Source organism: Benincasa hispida, chromosome 5, assembly GCF_027475165.1.
Source record: "Benincasa hispida cultivar pf3 chromosome 5, pf3_genome.v1.1, whole genome shotgun sequence".
In the NCBI taxonomy this organism is placed as follows: Eukaryota; Viridiplantae; Streptophyta; class Magnoliopsida; order Cucurbitales; family Cucurbitaceae; genus Benincasa; species Benincasa hispida.
The window spans coordinates 52,879,777-52,900,493 of record NC_143482.1 but is presented as its reverse complement, the minus strand read 5'-3'; the positions used below and the strand labels follow the sequence as shown (position 1 = coordinate 52,900,493).

General features: G+C 31.3%; 3 protein-coding genes across 9 annotated transcripts; 1 reads left to right on the top strand and 2 right to left on the bottom strand.

Moving 5' to 3' along the window:
• Positions 1-82: 82 nt before the first annotated feature.
• HPL1 (hydroperoxide lyase 1) lies at positions 83-9,046 on the top strand. Its single transcript, XM_090313812.1, has 3 exons — positions 83-697; positions 5,586-5,967; positions 8,266-9,046. Exons 1-3 carry the CDS (start codon positions 281-283, stop codon positions 8,910-8,912), a joined length of 1,446 nt encoding a protein of 481 aa, XP_090169938.1. The 5' UTR covers positions 83-280; the 3' UTR covers positions 8,913-9,046.
• A 1,256-nt stretch (positions 9,047-10,302) lies between these two features.
• Positions 10,303-12,792, bottom strand: LOC120078397 (uncharacterized). Its single transcript, XM_039032670.2, has 3 exons — positions 12,351-12,792; positions 11,973-11,996; positions 10,303-10,893 (listed from the first exon to the last, which is right to left on the bottom strand). Exons 1-3 carry the CDS (start codon positions 12,556-12,558, stop codon positions 10,547-10,549), a joined length of 579 nt encoding a protein of 192 aa, XP_038888598.1. The 5' UTR covers positions 12,559-12,792; the 3' UTR covers positions 10,303-10,546.
• An 828-nt stretch (positions 12,793-13,620) lies between these two features.
• Positions 13,621-17,326, bottom strand: LOC120078396 (Cell differentiation, Rcd1-like protein). 7 transcript variants are annotated; one of them, XR_016529794.1, is made up of 9 exons: positions 16,937-17,325; positions 15,905-15,998; positions 15,732-15,821; positions 15,475-15,517; positions 15,184-15,290; positions 14,789-14,884; positions 14,480-14,670; positions 14,154-14,370; positions 13,621-14,014 (listed from the first exon to the last, which is right to left on the bottom strand). XR_016529794.1 is itself a non-coding variant. In XM_039032668.2 (9 exons), the coding sequence occupies exons 1-9, from the start codon at positions 17,269-17,271 to the stop codon at positions 13,910-13,912; spliced, it is 1,131 nt and encodes a 376-aa protein (XP_038888596.2). In that variant the 5' UTR covers positions 17,272-17,324; the 3' UTR covers positions 13,621-13,909. The 7 variants fall into 7 exon arrangements, 5 of the variants coding, with proteins under 5 accessions (XP_038888596.2, XP_038888594.1, XP_038888595.1 ...); XR_016529795.1 differs by having other exon boundaries at positions 15,905-15,976; positions 16,937-17,254; XM_039032668.2 differs by having other exon boundaries at positions 14,301-14,370; positions 16,937-17,324.
• Positions 17,327-20,717: the final 3,391 nt, after the last annotated feature.

Below are 20,717 nucleotides of genomic sequence, written 5' to 3'. Positions count from 1 at the left end.
AAATCCTGGTTTTTTCTTTTTCTTTTTCTTTTTTGCCATATTTTTCTCTCTTTTTAAAAAACAATTTTAAGTTTGTTTGGTTGAAAAGTATATTTATCCACAATTTTGTAATCATTAATGTTAAGCAAATGAGCAACAGCCACGTCACTCTCCCTCTGTAATCACACCACTTGACAAATCTCGTCTAATAAATGTTCCCTTCTTCATTCTACCGGAAAGGTTCAAGCAACCTCACTCACCTATAAAATCCACCGTTCAAGCTCCGACAAATCTGAAATAGATGCACGTCACCATGACCTCCGGCGGAATGCCTTCCCTGCCTTCATCGATTTCGCCGCCTCCGGTGACTTTACCGCTCAGAAATATCCCCGGCAACTACGGTTTGCCGCTGTTAGGATCCATCGGTGACCGGCTTGATTACTACTGGTTTCAAGGACCGGATAAGTTCTTCAGGTCTCGGATGGAGAAGAATCGAAGCACAGTTTTCAGAACGAATGTTCCTCCGTCTTTCCCTTTCTTCTTCACCGATCCGAGAGTAATTGCGGTTCTGGATTGCAAGTTGTTTGCGCATCTATTCGACATGGAAATCGTGGAGAAGAAGAATGTTCTGGTCGGCGATTTCATGCCGAGCACCAGTTTCACCGGAAATATGAGAGTCTGTGCATATTTGGATACGTCGGAATCTCAACACTCGAAGGTACGATCTGGAAAATTTCTTCGATTCTTAGGTCAATGATGATTCGCATTTTCTATTCTTGAAAAGTTAATTAGGGTTCCGATTGGCATCTTCGGTTTGGGGATTTCCCCCCATTTTTCACTCTGATCCGCGCTAAGAAGAAGTCACGTGTAAGCCAGCTTTTTTAATTTTATTTTTTTTTCCAGACAAAAAGAAGTTAATTAATTTATAAAAAGCATCACTAACTCGCCATCTGTTCTTAAAGTATTTTTATTTATTAATATTATCTTCAATATTCATAAATATTTATGCTATATTTGAAATAAAAATATTTTAAAATTTTTTAGGAGAGCTGAAATTTGAAAGTGGAGAGACTAGAATACAAATTTAGTCATTTTTTTTTTTAAAAAAAAACAAACCAAAAAAACCAAACCAAAAAAACAAATTTAGTGAGTCACACATTTTATTAGTCACACCTTTTAGATATGTGCCACGATGTTTTCGGTCTCAATTTTTATTTGAAATATTAAAAACAATATATTTCTAACGATAGTTTGGAAAACATTTTCAAAATATCAAGAGAAATATTGCAACTTAAAAAAACTAAAGTTCCTTTTTGTTGGTAACCATTTTATTTTTTGTGTTTGATTTTTTAAAAATTACGCATATTTCTTTTTCATTTCATCTTTCTTAAGTACGATAATTGAATTATTAGTCAAATTCAAAAAAAAAATAAAAATTAAAAGCTATTTTGTTTATTTTTCAAATTTTGGTTTGGTTTTTTAAACCATTGATTAAAAGTAAATAACAAAGAAAGAATTTGAGGGTGGAAGTAATATCTAGGCAAAAAAAAAAAAAAAAAAAAAACCAAATGATTACCGAATAGAACATTGATTTTTTTATTTTTTGTTTTTGAAAATTAAGTCACATTATTTTTATATCTAAATTCCTTCATTTGTTATTACTTTTTACTAATTGTTTAAAAAACTAAGCCAAATTTAGAAATCTAAAAGAGTAGCTTCTAAAAACTTGTTTTTATTTTTAGAATTTGGTTTAGAACTCAACCATTGTATTTAGATAGATGCAAATCATGATAAAAAAATGATAGAAAATAAACTTAATTTTTAAAAATAAAAAACAAAAAAAACGAAAGGTGACCTAAATGAGCCTAAATTATTCTAGTTTCCATTTTTGTTGATTGTTTATTGACAAGGTGCTATCATTTTTTTTTTTTTCGTTAAAATATCATTTTGATTCCATGTTTTTTCAATTCATCAAATTTTAGTCATATACTTTGAATAAATATTAGATTTACTGTATAATACTAGTTTATCATTATTTTTTTTAAAAGAAACTTTTTGTTATCAATTAATATTTTCACAAAAAAAAATCGAAAACATATTTATATTTTATTCTATATATCCTTGCATGATAATTTTTAGATTAAAATATTATTTTGGTTCATATATTTTGAAGTTTATTCAATATTTGTCCATATAATTTCAAATATCCAATTTAGTCTTACTTAAAAAAAAAACCTTAAATTTAATTAATACTACTTGTTTATTGTTTTTTTTCCTAAAAAACTTATTGTTATTTATTAACATTTTTACTATTAATTTTAAAAACATAACTCTTTGATGTAATTAATTTTAATAGACTAAATTTAAGATTTATAAAAATAGAAGACTGAAATTATACATTTAAAATTATAGACATCAAAATGATATTTTAACTTAATTTTTATTATTATTTAGCGCATTTTAATAAAATCAAATCTCAAAAAGTATTGGACCTATTTCAACTTTTATTATTACAATTAGTATTTTGTTTTTCTCATTCAATGCTTTGGAATTGGAGTGGTCGGCCCCTTCTTCATCTTCTCATTCAAGGTTTAAAATTCAGTTTTTCTTTTTCTTTTTGAAGCAATTGATTTCAACTTTTTACCTTTATAGAAAGATGTTCAGAAACTATTGGCAATTGAACCTTTTCTGTACGTTTACTTACAAATGTCATTTTCTTGTCCCATACGATAGGACCTCATTATTGATCTGGGTTTTGATTCTTTTCATTTTTATTTAATCTTCTTTAATCAATAATCAAGATTCCCTAAAATAAGGCACTCTTTCATATAGCAATAAGTAATTCGGATTTCCTTTTATATATATAACAAAAGAGATAAAATAACATGAACAAATTATTAGAGGCTAGTAATTATTAATCAGGACTGTGCCACATATATCCATAGATTTAATATAGGTTTAGGATTCAAACTCTCTTCAACTTTATTCTCTTTATCATAGTATTAATATTAGTAGCTAGTCCAATGGTAAATACGACTTTCAACTTCCTTTAATTCCAAATTCTAGTCCGCTTTACTTTTAATTTTTCAGATTTTTAGTCCACATTGCTTCTTTATGGTTGATTTTTTTTTCTATAAAATCTATATTCTTTTTAGAAGATAAATGGTTGATACAATATATTTGTGGTTTTGGAGTTTTGGATGTAAATATCTATTGATCGCATCTCAAGGAAAAATAATAAATAAACAAATAAAAATCTATTTGGTGAGATCTGTTTTATATTCATTTTAAACATTTAGAAGTGGTTGGGAATGCAAGAACTGCAGTTCTTTGTCTGTTCTTGAAATAATTGATTGGAAATATATTTTTCATGCTTTTGTTTGTTTTTGAGAATGAAACGAGTAATTTCAAATCCTTCATCTGAGTTCCCACTTAATAAATGCTACTGCCTCTCATTCATATCATTTAACTTTTCAATTATATCCATATATTAATTGGTTAGATTCTATTCTTCTAGAATAAAGTTTAAATAATTTTTCATTGAAAAAAAAATACAATTTTGATTCTATTATTTTAGTTTTTAAGTTTTCAAACTTGAATTTAAAATGGATGATTTGATACATGCTTTAGTTTTCGTCCTATCTTGGGATAGACAATGATAGTTGATAGATTTCTATCATTATTGCGGTCTATCATTGATAGACAAAATACATTTTATTATTTTTGTAAATAAGTTGGTTTATTTATTTTTTATTTGAAAATAATTCTCAATTTTATGTTAATCAGTTAATGAAAAGTTGATGTGACATTTTCTTTATTAAAAAATAATATTTAATATTTGATTATATTTTTCTTCTCTCTTACTCTACCGTCATATGTTGCCGTTACTCGCCCATACTTCTTGATTTGAACCAAGGGAGGCGCAAGTGACAATGAAATTTTGGGTTTTAAAATTTTTTTCCCTAAAAAATAAATGTGGGGAAGATTGGAGAAGGAATGAGGAAGAGGTAACGGAATAAGAAAAAAGGAAGGAGAAAAGAGAAGAAAAGGAAAGACGAGGAGGTGATGGTGGCAGCCATGGATGGGACGAGAGAAAATAAGAGGATGTTAGGAATGTGATCAAAGTTTCATATTCTTAGGATAAGGAGAAGATCAATAGTATATACTATGATAACTATTTTCAATGGTACAAACATTTTGGTGGTTTCAAAATAAAGAGTAAAAAATTTGGGTGCAATGGGACTACACCCATCTTTTGTGCATCCAGTAGGAATATGACACATGACACTTTAATTTTTAAGAAATATTGTTTTTCTTTGTGTGTATAAGAGTGAAGGAGCAACAGATTAGCTACACTTAGTCATGGCTCAAATAAAGACATAAAGTTTATATCATTTTGATGATATTTCATAAAGAAGAGAGAAAAAAAATGTTCTATTTTGAAAAAATTAACAAAAGTATACTTTTCTTAATATGAAATGTCACATGCACGGACCAAATAAAAGCATTTTTTTTTCACAGTTTTAAAACGAAAACTAGTGTACCAAAATGCTACCACACCCTCCTTAAAATAACGTGCTATCAAATTCAAAGTTATGGAATGTATTTTTTTTTTCTTTATTGCCCATTTGAAAATAACTCAATTAAAAAGATATATTTTCTCCATATTAGAATTTTGGTTTTTATTTTCTAATAGTTTCCTAAGGTTTAGTGATTAACCAGTCCTTTTTTTTTTCCTTCTTTGTCAATGAAAACATAGAGTTATACAGTAACTTTTCAAATCTATCATTTTTTATTGAACAAAACTTTGCTTCAAGAGGGTCTGCGCCTATATCTGCACACCCTCCATTATGGCACAATAAGAGCTTTACTTTTTTTTTCCTCAAAGAAAAAAACAGAATTCAATGTGAAATTAGCTTTTCAATCCGCTGTCATTTCGCCGGCGAACCCCCTGCAAAAAAAATGTTTTGGGGGTCCTTTAAACATGAAATCTATCTCCACCTCTTGCCCCAGTTGGTCCAGTTATGAAGAACTCCGGCGAGGGCAGATTGGGATCATGGAAGCCGTGATGACATTCCCATCAAGTCCATCGAAAACCGCTGCGAAACTCGCCGGAATGCTCTTCGTTCCAATAAGAGCCAATGCCACAACAAACTCCTCACAGGGGCTTTCCCTCAACTTCATTTGCTCCTTTCTTTCTTTTCAAATCCCCAATTCGCAACATGAAAAATGAAGAACATAATGGAGAGTTGGACTAAACCCATGATAGAAAATTTTGGGAAAGATTAGCATCGAAAACAGAGTGGGAAACGAAGAAAGTGGGACGTGGAGGGCAGTGACGACCAATTCTGATTTTTTTTTTTAGAAAATAAATCTCAAAAGGTGGCATAAAGCTTGTGCTACGTTGAGGGTCTGCAGCCTCCTGCAAGGAACTGCTCTTTGATATAAACTACAAAAGACGTTGTGATCCTTAATGCAATATTCTACTAGTAGTAGAAAAACTCTATTATAAAACATATGGAACAACTTGTAATTAAAATTCAATCATGATTTTTGACAAAGTGGGAAGTTTAAAAATTTCTCATCGGAATTGAATTCAAATGCAGATAAAGAACTTCATTACGGATATTCTGCGGCGGAGCTCGAGGATTTGGATACCGGCGTTGGAATCGAACCTGTCGACGATGTGGGACGGCATTGAATCAGAAATGGCAAAGAACAAAAAATCCAGCTTTCGAAACTTTCTCCAACCAGCACTTTTCAATTTCTTCTCCAAAACCCTCGCCGGAGCCGACACTGCAAAATCACCGGAAGTGGCGAAATCAGGCTACATGGACGTCATAATCTGGCTGGGCCTCCAGCTTGGCCCCACCATCCACATCGGCGTTCTACAGCCCCTCGAAGAAATATTCCTCCACTCGTTCCGATTACCCTTCTTCCCCATTGCCTCCCGCTACCAAAGACTCTATGATTTCGTCCAAAAAGAAGGTACTCTCCCTCTCCCTCTCAATCACTCCTAATTAATTAACCCTTTCATTTCAACGAACCCGTCTTTCTAATCCTACTTTTTAAAATCAAATCTTATTTTCATCTATTTACGTCCATACTTATTATTAAAGTTTAAAAAAATTTAAGATTTCAATTTTGAATTAAGTGGTAAAACAATTTTTTACTGAATATTTTAGTTCACTTTCATCTTACTCAACTTATGATATATGCAATTTCATTTATTATCTAAAAAGATATAATTTTAACAATAAGGACCAAAATAAATTTTTTTAAAAATTTAGAGACTAAAACATATGTTTTTAAAAGTCTAGAGAATAAAATAGAATAAGACTCAGGTTCAGGAACCAAAATAGAATTTAAATTAAAAGTTAATTATAAGTTTAATTGAATTTCGATTGGTTAATGAATTTTATATATATATATAAAAGCTAAAATATATAAAGAAAATAATCTCGCTGGTGAACCAAATTTTTGTTCTTAAGGTTGTTGCTCCACCAATCCAAATCCGTATTTTTTGTTCAAAATTCTAATTCACACTAAGGATTGTTTTGAAATGTTGATTAAAGATCAACAAAAACATTACAATATTTTAAAATATAGGGATATTTTTTTTTAATAAATGGCCAAGTAAATTTAATCTTTATAATTTTGTTAAATCTTATAAATAGTTTCTATGGTTTGATAAAGATCGCATAAATTGTCACTACCATAAAAAACAATTTAGTGATAGTTTAGGAGGACTTTATCATACCATAGGGACTAGATTCTAATTATAAATTATAAAAAATTAATTCTAACATTCTTCAAACTTTAGGGTTAAATTTATAATTTAACATTAATTTTAAGGACATTATATATTCTTTGAAGTTTTAAGGATCTATTAAGGAGAAGATTGAAAGTTCAAAAGCTTATTAGACATTTCTAAAATTGAGAGGTCTAACAAATATAAATTTAGAAGTGGAAGGATTAAACCTAGAATTGGAGATAATTGTACCACTGCTCCAAAATTTGGGCCCAAAATGAAATTTACCTCACTTCATAAAATGTAAGGGGGCATTTGGGTTAAGGGTTATCATAAAAAAAATAATGAACTCTGGTAAAACTATTTTAAAACTTCCAATTAGCTACAGTAACACTATTTCAAAACCCCATTTATTATAGTATTTACTATTTACTATTTATTATAGTTTTTACTATTTTACATTCATCATTTTTTTTATTATTTGCTACCGTGCTTACTATTTATTTCTCAAACTAAAATAGTTTACATCTCAAACACATACTATTATAAACCAAACTAAAATAATTTACACCCAAACAAAAACTATCATAATCCAACTATAATAATTAACTCATTGCCCCAAATGTCTCCTAAGGTTTTTATTTTTATTTTTTTTTATTTACCTTTTACTGGTATCACCAATATAAATTACCGAAATAATCTTATTGTACGTGCATACTAGGCTTTCAAATCTTGCTCCTCTCTCCCTCATTTTCAGTCTCTTGACTTTTGTTTACTCTCTTTTAATACAAAAAGTGAAAATAAAGAGGTAAGAGTGAGAGTAGAGAGTCTAAAAGGAGAGGGAGAACAAGTTGTAGGAGGAAATAGAGAGATAAGAGTGAGAAAATCTACACCCTAAGGAACGAGAGTACCTAGAGCGAGATCACAACCCGCGTACATAATAATCCATTTTGGTAAGTCAAACTACCTGAGTTTTAGAGTGTGGGTTATCCATGTCCAAGCCCTAGAATAGGGTTGGCAATGGGGTCGGGGCGGGCCGGGGTGAGGGAGCGTCCCCCGACCCCAGTCCTGTGGGGGAAATTCTCTCCCATCCCCGCCCCTGTCAGGGAAATGGGTCCCGCGGGGCCCCATTCTCCATTTACCGCGAGAAATCCCCTACTAATTCCGGGGATTCCCATTTTTTTAATAAAAATTTTATTTAAAATTTGATTAAAATTTGGGTTTGACTTTTGGGTTTAGATTTAGAATTTAGATATTTAATATTGGCATCCACAACACTATAAGTCTATACAATATAAATATACGGATAAATAAGTTATTTTATATATTATAAATATATACTTATAAAATATTAAAAATATAGATATATCAAATTGGGGTCGAGGTTGGGGTGGGATATCGTCCCCGTCCCTAGACGAGCCTCAAAAAATTTTCCTGATTTGACCCCATCCCCAGTCAAATCGGAAATTCCCCACCTTGAAGGGAAATTTTGCCAACCCTACCATAGAATTTACCCCTTCTTGTTTTCGTGACAGGGGAAGAAGTGGTTCAGCGAGGCGTTTCCGAGTTCGGGTTGACGAAGGATGAAGCCATTCACAATCTCATCTTCACCATGGGATTCAACGCGTACGGTGGTTTCAGTCTCTTATTCCCGGTTCTACTCGACCGGATACTCAACGACAAAACCGGTTTACAACAGAGAATCCTCGAGGAAGTCAGGGCAAAATCCGGGTCCGGTCTGACATTCGAGTCGGTCAAGGAGATGGACCTCATCTACTCCGTCGTCTACGAGACACTCCGGCTCGACCCGCCGGTTCCGACCCAATATGCGAGAGCCAGAAAGGATTTCAAACTAAGTTCCTACAATTCAGCATATAACATCAAGAAAGGGGAGCTGCTTTGTGGGTATCAGCCGCTGGTGATGAGAGACCCGAAGGTGTTCGAAGAACCGGAGGCGTTTAAGCCGGACCGGTTCCGGGGGGAGAAAGGGGCGGCGCTGCTAGATTATTTGTTTTGGTCGAACGGGCCGCAGACGGGGATGCCGAGCGAGCATAACAAGCAGTGCGCCGGGAAGGATTTGGTGGTGCTGACGGCGGTGGTGTTTGTGGCATACATATTTCGACGGTATGATTCGATTGCAGGGGAGGGCGGTTCGATTACAGCTTTCCAAAGGGCTAATTGAAAATGAAAAAAAATATATGTAAATTGAGAGTGGTGCACTTTTCTTGTTCTTGGCTTCTTTCGTATGTATGACTGTGAGGAGCCAAAATGGGAAGATTTGGTAAAATAAATCAATAAAATCAATGATTAACTAAATTTTATGTTTTTGTGTGCATATGGTCTAACTTTTTAACTCTCAATTTTGTCTGATATATTTTATTTTTTTAAAAAAATGAATTATATCTTTAATATATAAATTTCAATTTTATATTAACGAGAATCTGAACTTTTAATTTTGGATAATTTCTTTTTTCTGTTTTCAAATATAAAAAAATGAACCAAAATATTTAAAATTAGTATCTATCTGCAATAGATTATGATATTTTGTTATTAATGATAAATATTTTTAACATTTATCATTTAAAATATTTTTTTTTTTTTTTTTTCTCGCAAGTAATACTCTCTTTGGTCAAATATATTCATGAGGCCAATACAAAACTTTACAAAACTTTTCATTTTAAGTGTTATTGTTTTGCTTCTTTTTCCCAACTTTGAGAATTGAATATTTATCTAGCTCTTTCTATTTTGATTTATGAGAAAGCGAAAGAAAATGGTTTATTTGTGAAAAGTGAAAAAATTTATACTATTTCTTGGCAATTACCCTTCAATTTTGTATCTATTAATTTTGTGAATTTGAAAAGATATTGGATAGGTCAAATACTTAATAGATAAAATTACAAATTTAAGGATCTATTAAGCACAAGATCATATGTTTAAGGGCCTATTAACACTTCTTAAATTTTATCAACGTATTAGACACAAGATTAAAAGTTCAAAGATCTATAGTATTGAGGCCAAATAGACACAAATATTAAAAGTTTAAAAACTAAGGTTTTATTTGATAATCATTTGGTTTTTTACTTTTTCTTTTTGAAAATTAAGTCTATAAACATCACTTTCATCCATGGTTTTCTATCTTTAGTTGTTTACATTTTAGAAGTATTTTCAAATTTAAAGCCAAAACTAAAAAAAGGGAATTTCAAAAAATTTGTTTTTATTTTTGATAATTAGGTAAGAATTTAATTGTTTACTAAGAAATATGAAAACCATGAATAAAAAATTGGAAGAAAACAAGCATAAATTTCAAAAACAAAAAATCAAATGATTACTAAACGAGACATGAACTCGTAGTTTTCAAATTAGTACCGATCTCAGTAGCAGAATGTATACTAATGATCTTGGCATGGCATGGTTTTACACCATTGCAGCCAAGACATTATTTTCAACAATGAATCCCCCAACCAGGGTAGTTCAATGGCAAAGCAAAATAATATTTGTATAAATCCAACTTGTGCAAATCCAGAAGAATTTTCTGTCGTCAGAGAGAGGACCTTAAAAATTGACAGTGAAGATGACAAATAAGTAAACACAATTTCTTCAAGAATACATTAGTTGCTTTCAACTAATGAACGTTTTCTTATGATTAACTAACAATAATAATCATCATTTCAATTTGCTAAACATACCTGTAATAATCCTTTCGATCTATTTGACGCGACGTCGAGTAAAATTTAAGTTACTACCCGAAAAAATATATATTTATATGAAAACAAAAAGGCAGAATAGGGGGAAGTGTTACTGTTTTGGATGCTCTCTTTATGCAGTTTGAATATTTCCTTGTTTTTGAGTACGAGATTTGGCAGTGCCTTCCTTCCATCCCCTTTGGCGAGCCCTTTGCTCCCACATAGCTGTTAGTCTCTTTTGTGCAGTTAATACTGCTTCAGCTTTCTCTCTTGCTTCTTCACATGTTTCCATCCCAGAATTGCATTTGTCTGCTTCTTTTTGATACTGAGATGTCATCTTTTTCGCCTCGAGTAGAGCTACATCAGCACGCCGCTGATTTTCCAAAGCTTCAGCTTCCTTTAACTTCAGCTCCTCTAACAATAGGTCTGCAAAGTTCTTCTCTGTGTCTTGACTCAATTCTGGGTCATGCTTAACACAATCTGCAAAATGCATGAGTAATTACAATTTAAGAAGCAAGCCTGTCCGTGTCTGGCACATATCGGATACTTGGTAGAGCAATAGATATGTTAGACACCAGTAGTACAAAGTCAAAATGGCACAAACATATTTGGTAAACATGCATCAAATACTGTTACATAACTAAGTCGACACAAATATGACAAAAATAATAAAATTTGAGGGCAAAATACATTAAACTAATTTTATATGTTCTTTAAGTATATAAATGAATAAACTCGTTCACTTTGAATTTCCTTCTTGTTTAAAAATGATATATATTTTCAAAATGTATGTTTTAATAAAAGTGTCCTAAATTTTAAAAAAATGGTGTGTCGTAGTGTTCATGTCGTGTCATATCAATATTCGTGTTTATTAGAATATGGTTCAGTAGTCGAAGTTTATCAGTCAATCGAAGGAAAAATATCTAATCCATCTTTTTTCCATGTCATATTTTTATCTACGACTATGTTAACAGTTAACTATACTGAACGGAAGGTGACATCAATGTCATTTGGAGTAAGATTGAAATGTGCGGAAAGAAATCCAAAAAGCTATGATGTCTACAAGAGCTGAGCCTGAAACCTCATATAAATGGTAAACAATGAGCTATCCAAATCCACCATGATTCTGGCCTCACACTTATCATCAGTTCATCACATACTAGTTTCAGAGACACTTATGAATCTTGAGATTTAAACATATTAAAAAAGTAATTTACAGATCATTCATGCTCCTCAATCCATTTATGTTGCTGTTTTATCTCAAACAAAGATCTTTCCACTTCAACTCCACAACCATCATTTACGGCCTACGAAAACCTAAGAGGCAAGAGCCTACCCCGACAAGTATATTTTCCTGAAATTTTTGAAGAACCTTTAAATGAAGGAAAAATCATCAAATGGTTTTCTTAGAATAATGCAAACTAATTCATGATCATGAAAGGGTTAAGATACTAAGATCTTTGATATCCATATGGCAAAGTTTAGGAAAATTGTTGTTTTTCAATTGTAATGATGAAGCAAAAACATTATAACCATTTAAGAAAGAAAGTGAAACTAACCTGCAAAGGTAGAGTTCCTCAATTCTGCACAACAGACAGTAACCAAAGTAAGTATACAAATTACCCAAAAAAGGAAAATTAAAAAGCATACTTGACTTCAATTCAGAAATAAGCTCACACTTATGATCAGATAAACAATTAGCCCATTACCCATACACAGAAGCTATTTCAAAATGCTCAAAACCACACAAAACCCACATTATAACGAGAATCAAGGAGCAGAATCATCAAAACAGAAGAAACTCAACAAAAACGCAAAACCCAGAACGAGATCTAAGCAAGCGAACGGGAAAATTAACAAACCTCGGGCAAAATTAGAGGAAACCCAGAAGAGATCTAATCGGATCTGAGCATAAGAAAGAAGAAATAAAGAGATACCTTCGGGAATTGAGATGACAGGCTGAGAAGGGCAGTCGCAGAAACAAGGAGGGCATGAGGAAGAAGAAGAGTGGCTAACGACGGCTAAACCTTCCTTGAAGTGCCAATAGAGAGGAGGGCCGAGAATGTAACCGGTAATGGAGATGGCAATCAAAGCCAGTCCGAACTTGATGAGTGAGGGATTGCAAGAACTGTGTTGAATTGCCATCGGAGGAAGGAGAGATTTTCAGAGAGTGAATTGAATTAGTTGAAATAAAAAAGTGGGGATTGGAGAGATTTACGAACAGAGTGAAGAATCAGAGTTTGATTGGATATCGCAATCTAATCTAAACTCCCTCTTCTACAAATTTATGAAAACAATGCCTCTTTATCTTTATCTCAATCTTTTTTATCATATGACATTTTAAAATTTTTTAGATTTGCTGGAATTCCGCGTAACATTACTCTTTTTTATCATATAATTTAAATTTAATCTATTCATAATAGTTTCAATTTTTTTTTTTTTAAATAATTCGAACCTGATATTTTTTTAACACCTTACATGTCAATTCAACTGTGTTGATTATATTACATCACAAATGTCTGTATTGTTACCGTTTTTTTTCCACCAAGAATTTTTCTATATTGAGTAATATGTTAACCGACATAATCTCAAAATTATTTAATGAGGTCGTGATGTCATAATATGGTTGCCATATTAGATTATTATATTAGAGTAAACATATGTCCTTAGGTATACAATGATAAAAAAATTCGAAGCATTTTTTTTTTGGTGGATAATATATTAAAATTTAAATTTCGAACGAATAAAAAATAAATTGGTAATCACATCCAATGATTTAAATCTTGAATTTATTCCAAATGAATTTTGAAGAATTTGTAACCTATATTTGAATTTCTATTATCATTTTTTTTATCAGTTTTAAAATCACTTTTAAATATATATTTTTATCATTCATTATCAATTTATATTTGTTTATATACTTTTAAATGCAATTTTCATACCACTAAAATTAATTTTAAATTATATATATAAAAAAAACTTGTTTGATAGGAATTTTAAACTTAACAAAATAATTTTAATTGTTTTAAAATCAATCTCATTCCAAATATGTCCAAATAAATTGCCTATTTACAAATGTATTATAATTTGAAAAAGTGGCTGCATGTGCTAAGAATATTTTCATTCCATTTAGCCATTTTCTTTTTTCTTTTTTTTTTTTTTTTTAAAATCCAAATTAAACACAAAGTTCCATTAGACAATAAGATAGATTGTGAAAGTGAAGGTGAGATTCCCCTTCATTTTGTAATTAACAGAGAGAATTCAAAATAAATAGCAAAAGCCTGTGGAAGGAAAAAAAAAAGCCTAAAACTATGATTTAAGTGGTTCAAATTACAACATGTACTCACCATTTGGCCCCTTATATTAACTCATGTGATCTACAAACATAGTAAAGATATGTGTGAAAGATGGAAGAACTGACTCATTGTTAAAGCCATCAGCTATGTATATATAATGTAATCCTGTGCAGTAGAATTGGCAAAGTTTTCACATAACTTCAGCCTGTTTTCGGATTGCCTTGTTTGCTTTCATTGTCTCGTAACCTATTCTCATGTACATTGCGAAGCAACTGCTTGAACGAGCTCATGACAGTCGGATCATCCTGCAAAGTAATAATTGCATAAGCTCCAGAACTGGATGTAAAGAATGTGATAAACTAAGGATCAGATTTAAGGAATTGATATCTATAATTGCAACAACTTGAAGAACCTTAAATGATAGGAATGAATACAGAATTATACCACCAGTGATATATAAGAGGCACTCAGATTGATATTTAACAATACACGTTCTGTTTTCTGAGAAATTATCAAGGGAACAAATGGTGACAAATAGCAGTAGTTTCTATTTTAGTAGTGAAGGACTTTTGTTATTGTTGCAAAACATACACGGAGGAGGTCGGTAAAGGCACTGTCATTTAGCATCCGAGGAAGGAGTCTCCCAAGTCCCAGGCAAGCCCTTTATTGATAATTCAAGCAAAAAATCAATGGTGTGGTACAAAGGGTAATGGTAAAAAACTAATCAAATTATGAAGTTTTTAAAGCCTTCAGAGGATCTTTTAGCTAACCTTGGACTTTCAGATAGCTTAAGATAGCAGCGAACAATATGTTTTAGCAGCCGTTGCGAGGGTTCTTCGGAAAGTCTTTCCATCATTGTTTCCAAGGCACGAGTTATTGCGAAAAATCGATCAGCTATGATACAGCAGTACCTCAATCCCTCTTCATTCATTAGAATTTTCTGAACAATAAACGTGGCAACCTGGAGGATCCTAGGATTATGAGTGACAACCTTGTAATAAAATGAATAAAAGGTGCTTGACATCATTGAGAAAGCAATATAGGAAACTCGGTTAACGATCATGTCTTGCGGTACTCACAGTTTTTGACAAGCCTTTTCCCACATCCATGCATCGCAGACAGTATGGAACTATTTCAGTTTTGAGTAGGAAGTAAATAACTTCCTTGTCATCAACCTGCAAGAAGAGTAGGCCAAACGATTGCATATCTTCAGTTTGACCTTTTCACGAAATTCATAGGTACAAAGAAAAGCATACCATGTAATATTACATAAAGAATTTGATTTTGATATGTGAACTGAATGATAATTTTTTTCTTCGGAATGGAACTTTGCGAGTGTGCGTGCACGTCATTTTTGTCTTTGAACTCATTAGTTTGTTTCAAAGTAATCATTCCATCGTGGTACTTGTTAGCAAGTGTTGATGTTCATCCCAGAACAGAAAACAAAATGTAAGGGAAAGAAACCAGTGACTACCTTCACTAGTGCACCAATTACTCCTAAGCTTGTGAGCCTGAGATATTCATGAGGTTTTTCCTTGATGGTGGTATTAAGAAAAGGGTACAAATAGAGTGGAATCTTAGCTGCAAAATAAATATACATTCAATCAGAAGCCCTGGAAGATCAGCAAAACTCAAGGCCATCAATGCTACCTAATTCAAAAAGCCACTGATTACTGCCTAAACTCCAATATAAAACGCCTCGTACATGAGGGAAGAAGAACTACAGATAAAGTCAGAGATGTAAAACATTTTGCTGAGATTTTACCTTTCATAAATGGCATCCTTGTTTCTGGGTGAGAAGCCACACACTGCAGAACATAAGTACACAGTTTCACAAGAGGAAGGTAAAATTGGAAACAATTGATTTTTGAGTTCAACCATGGAGAAAAGGTGCATTTTCTAAATGACATGTATCAGAAGAGGAATTGAGAAACACAATTTTATACTAGTCAAAATGACTAACAAACAAAACAATCTTTGTTCATTCAACTTCATATCTAACACCAAAGGTGAGATCATAACCTGAAGAAGAGCAAGAGCATGACAGACCCTAGTTGAAGCTTTTTCTGTAAGGTCAGGCTTGGACAGCAAATGGTAAACTTCCATTATTTCCTACAATTACAACGCACAACCAAAAAGAATCAGTCTGAAGATAGGGATTGTTCTATAAAGGCATTGCCACAATTGAGAGTTACCTTCAGAAGGGTAAACATAGTACCAAAGGAATGCCATATCAGAACAGCCAAATTGTCACACATGCTCCTATTCTGAAGAGAAAAAACGAAAAATCTGCACTGAAGAGTTTGAATCATTGGGGAAAGAATAGAATACAACATTTGCATTTTAATGTTTAATAAATTCTTTCCCAACATTTTTGCAACAACCAATGCAGTGACAGAAATTTAGGCCCTTTTTATAACCATTTGGTTTTTTAAAATCAAGTATATAAACACCACTTACGTTTACAAGCTTTTTTGTTTTGTTATACACTTTCTACCAATATTTAAAAAAAACCAAATCAAGTTCTGGAAACACAAAAACTAGCTTTCAAAAAGTTATTTTTTGTGTTTATGCTTTTCGTATGTATGATCCATTTTAGAAGGTTGGAATATTATTTGACCCATTTTTTCAAAAGTATATTTCTTTTTACCTTCTACTTACATTATAGCAGCATGCAATTACCGAAATGAAACCTTATGCATGCAGGTTGAGATATTGCTCTCGGTACTCTCACTCCTCTCGCTCCTTCAAGTTTAGGTTTCTCCGCTCCTTACTCTTGATTTTCTCTTGCTCTTTGCTCTCGCTTTTTCCATTAAAAGGGAGCAAATAGAAAGAGTAGTGAGAATCAAAACAAGGATTGACTGTGAAGATGTACAGTAACGAGAACAAGAGTCGAGAGCCCAACATATGTCACAATCATGTCATTTCGGCCATTTCCGCTAATGATGACACAAGCAAAAAGTTAAAAGAAAACATATGTTTTAAAAAGTGGGGCAAATTTCATTTTGAACCTAAATTTTGGGTCAACTGTAAAATGATCTCTTTGCTTTTAGGAATGGACTAAGAATTCATGAGTTTTCTTTCTTCTTTGCTCTGATCCCAAAGCGAGAAAAAGTCTAGAATATGATATCCTGATCTAAACCCATGTTAAATCACCCTTAAACCTAAAAAGTTAAACGGATAGATAACAGTGTGTTCAATCATTTATCGGCATTTGCAAAGGGTACCTGAGAAAGAAGCTGCAAAGCACGTTCACGAGTATGGGCGTGATTGAGAGCGAGAATGAGTTCATGGACAGAGACGTTGGATAGGTCTGTATGAGGAGGATGAGAAATGACGGGTTCCGGCGCGGTGGTTGGTTCTGCAGACGACGATTCTCCGAACAGAGAGTCAGGAAGATTGGCCATGATTGGGGGAATGGAATGGGTATAGATTTTGAATTTGGGCAATTCAGTGTGAGAATGGGGAATTGAAAACTGAGAAAACAGAGAAGAAAGTGAGGAAGTGAAATTGAAATGTGGAGATTGGTTTTGAAGAAGCTTAATTCTCTCGTTGTCTGCATATTCTTTGCCTTTATACTGTCACCTCACACCCAGTGTTTTCTCCGGCTATTCAACCTCAAATATTTATTGCTCCACTATTTTTTAATATGTGAAATAATTATTTTAAATAATAAAAATTTCTTTACCCATAGTTAACATTTTAAAAACTCATGCACATATTCTATAAATTTAAACTTAAACTAACTATATAGAACAGGAGAGAGTATATTCTTAACAATAATTGAGATATACTCATATTCATACTTTCGATTTTTTAAATTCTACTAATATCTATCTATAGTTATCTTTTATTTTATTTTTTTATTATTAAATGACAATTTTAATTTTTTGAGTCAAAATAAATATAACTCAATTAATATAAGTTTATATTATCCATCTAATATAAGTTTATATTATCCATCTTGAGATTATAGATTTAATTCTCTCTCACTTCACATATTGTAAATAATAATAATAATAAAAATAAATATTTTAGGTTTTTCGACTTTCATAAATTTTCTTTTGTAAATAATTCTTAAATGTAGTTGGACAAAGTGATCATTTATTTTTTTCTTGTCCTCGACATGGGATGAGAGATTCAAAATTTGATCATTTAGTTCGAGAGACAATGAAAAATGAACACTCTTTATCTACACTATAATTTTGTCTTTATAAATAATTTTTTTTTGATCTCTTATAAATAATCTTTTTTAATGTTGGTGGACCCCACAACAATAAATAAATAGAATATCTATACTTCAGTAATACTTAAAATTTTCCAGTATGGTTAATACTTGCGTAATACTAACATTTTTTCCAAAAAAATATTGGCTAATTTTTTTTTATTTTTTTATTTTTAGTTTTTAAAAATAAGGCTACACACATCACTTTTATCTCTAAATTTCTTGTTTTCTTATCTACTTTTTATCCATATCTTCAAAAATCAAACCAAATTTTGAAAACTAAAAAAATAGTACTTTTCAAAAAATTTGTTATTCTTTTTTGAAAGTGGTTAAGAATTCAACTCGTGTACTTATAAAAATGCAAACCATTGTAAGAAAACGTAAGAAAATAGACTTCATTTTAAAAAAAATGAAATAGTTATCGAATAGAGCTTTAATGATATGTTTTTATAATTTAAAGCTTATATATATTTGGCAGATATATACTTGACAAGATTTTAATTGGTTACTAACATTTAATATTTTGTTTCTAATTTGTATTTATTGTTGATACTATTGATTTAATATTGAAGCCATGACCATTTGCTCTGGACTTGAAAGTATTTCATGTCTTTTCTTCTTGAATATTTTTGTTGGATCCGATTGTCTAGAGGTTGCAAGTAATTGAACGAGGAAACTGACGATATTTTTTAAGTCTCTTTCTTTATTGCTGAGACAAAAGAAAAAGGTGGTAAACTTGGTGTTGTTCCTTTCTCTCACGTTTTTTTTAGTCAAAATGAGTTGGCTCATTATGTTGTTCACAAAACAGACTCCTTACTCTAAGTGATTTTCGTTGTGTGTGGTTCGTGATGTAACCTTGTACTTTTTTATTCAGTTCTTTGTTACTCCTTAAAAAACAAAAAATTATGAATTATATGTAAATTATATATTCCCCTTGTAATACCATAACCCAAACAAGGAGTAGAGACTGAATTTGAGGGAAATTGTATTTAAGGGAAAAAAAAACTTGATCAGCAACATTTTATTGGGATAAGATCCTAATATATATATATATATATATTGCAAAGGAAAAATCAAATAAAATTTTAAGGATATAAATTATACTATTTACACTTGGCCTCTTAATAAGAATAATGATGTGAGCTTTATTTCCTATTAATTATTATGCATATTCAAGTTTTAAAAAGTTCAATTTTTCAAGAGATGCAACATTCCAATTAAGATTTCTACAACAAAGTATAATAAATAAAGCTTACTTTTGATGTTTGACTTTAATTAAACTTAACATGTAAAGATTTTAATTAAATTCAGCATTTAAACCTACATCATTGTACTAAAAAAAACTCTATTATAAGTGTTGTCTATAAATTCACATAGGTAAGAAAATGGTACTTGAAGACTTTAATTTATTTACTTTTAAAATAAAGTTATAGAACTATATTTAGAAACCGACCGTTTTTAAATATAGAAAAATGAACCAAATATTTATAAAATATAACAAAATTTTAGAACTATTAATGATTGATTGATGCTAACTATCAATGACATTGATAGACACTGATGTCTATCAACATCTATCATTGATAGTTCTAAAATTTTGCTATATTTTGTAAATATTTTCAACAGTTTTATCATTTGAAATAATTTCTCTTTGAAAATTTACTAGCTTTGGAGAACAAAATAAAAATAAAATAAAAGTTAAAAGATGTCAAAATGACATTTGAGTCTCTTGTTTAAGTATATCTCATTCGATTAAGTAAAAAATATGTTCTATTTGTATTTGTAGATTTAATTCAAATAGTAAAATAGAAAATCCAAGAAATTTATTTGGATCATGAATGCATTTACATTTTTTCTTCAAATTCAACGAAATGATGAGTTTTTTCTATAAAATATATGTACATGGATTGGAGAATCAAACTTCTGACTACAACATTGATAAAATAAGTTTTATGTCAATTTAGCTATGTTCGTTTTAGTTAATAAATTTATTCTTGAAGTATAAAAATATGTATACATGGGTGGTCGTTGTTGGAGTTGGTGGTGGCAACAGTCGAAGGTGGTAGACGACCGCTAGAGTTGGCCAGAGGTGGCCACCGGAGACAATGTTTTGAGATGGTCACTGGCCCCCTCCTTCCAATCCTCGCCAACCACCTCCACCACCTACATTAGGTATTGGTAGTGGTGGTCGGAGTTGGTTGATGACAATGGAAGTAGCTAGAGTTGGCTGACGAAAGGTGATAGTAGCCACAACAACATAGTGCGCGTGAGGTAGATGACTTTTAAACGCATTTTGGTAACCTTAAGAATTATACAAATTAGAGAGAGATTAACCATTAAACACTAAGAAATTATTTTTCTAAAAGTTGATTTTAAGTGTTTATCCCAAACCAATTTATTCCGTAAACTCATTTTTTCAGTGACTGTTACACTTTAAGTTTTCTTTTTTTCAAAATTAATACTTGAAAAGTTAAACCAAAAGCATTTAAAATATATTTATTATTTAATCTCCAAATAAGAAACTCCACATCATATCTTTTCTATATTTATTTCTATTAAATTAAGATCTATAATTAGACTTCTTCATTTCTCCTATTTAATTACCAACCTTATTTAGACAATATGTTTTTCAAACAACAATATAAATACGATGAATAGTACTAAATATGATAATTAATTAATATCATCTCTCAAAACAATTTAATTAATATCACCTCTATTTTGGGGGCATTATAGAAAATGTAGAAATAGTATCACATTTTCAATTTGTTATATTTATTTAA

Coding starts and splice junctions, on each gene's coding strand:
- HPL1 (XM_090313812.1), top strand. CDS start 281: ATGCACGTCACCATGACCTCCGGCGGAATGCCTTCCCTGCCTTCATCG. Junction 698..5,585: donor CGGAATCTCAACACTCGAAG/GTACGATCTGGA, acceptor ATTCAAATGCAG/ATAAAGAACTTCATTACGGA. Junction 5,968..8,265: donor TGATTTCGTCCAAAAAGAAG/GTACTCTCCCTC, acceptor TTTTCGTGACAG/GGGAAGAAGTGGTTCAGCGA.
- LOC120078397 (XM_039032670.2), bottom strand. CDS start 12,558: ATGGCAATTCAACACAGTTCTTGCAATCCCTCACTCATCAAGTTCGGA. Junction 11,997..12,350: donor TGTCATCTCAATTCCCGAAG/GTATCTCTTTAT, acceptor TCTGTTGTGCAG/AATTGAGGAACTCTACCTTT. Junction 10,894..11,972: donor GAGGAACTCTACCTTTGCAG/GTTAGTTTCACT, acceptor TGCATTTTGCAG/ATTGTGTTAAGCATGACCCA.
- LOC120078396 (XM_039032668.2), bottom strand. CDS start 17,271: ATGCAGACAACGAGAGAATTAAGCTTCTTCAAAACCAATCTCCACATT. Junction 15,822..15,904: donor CTATGTTTACCCTTCTGAAG/GTAACTCTCAAT, acceptor TTGTAATTGTAG/GAAATAATGGAAGTTTACCA. Junction 15,518..15,731: donor ATGCTCTTGCTCTTCTTCAG/GTTATGATCTCA, acceptor TATGTTCTGCAG/TGTGTGGCTTCTCACCCAGA.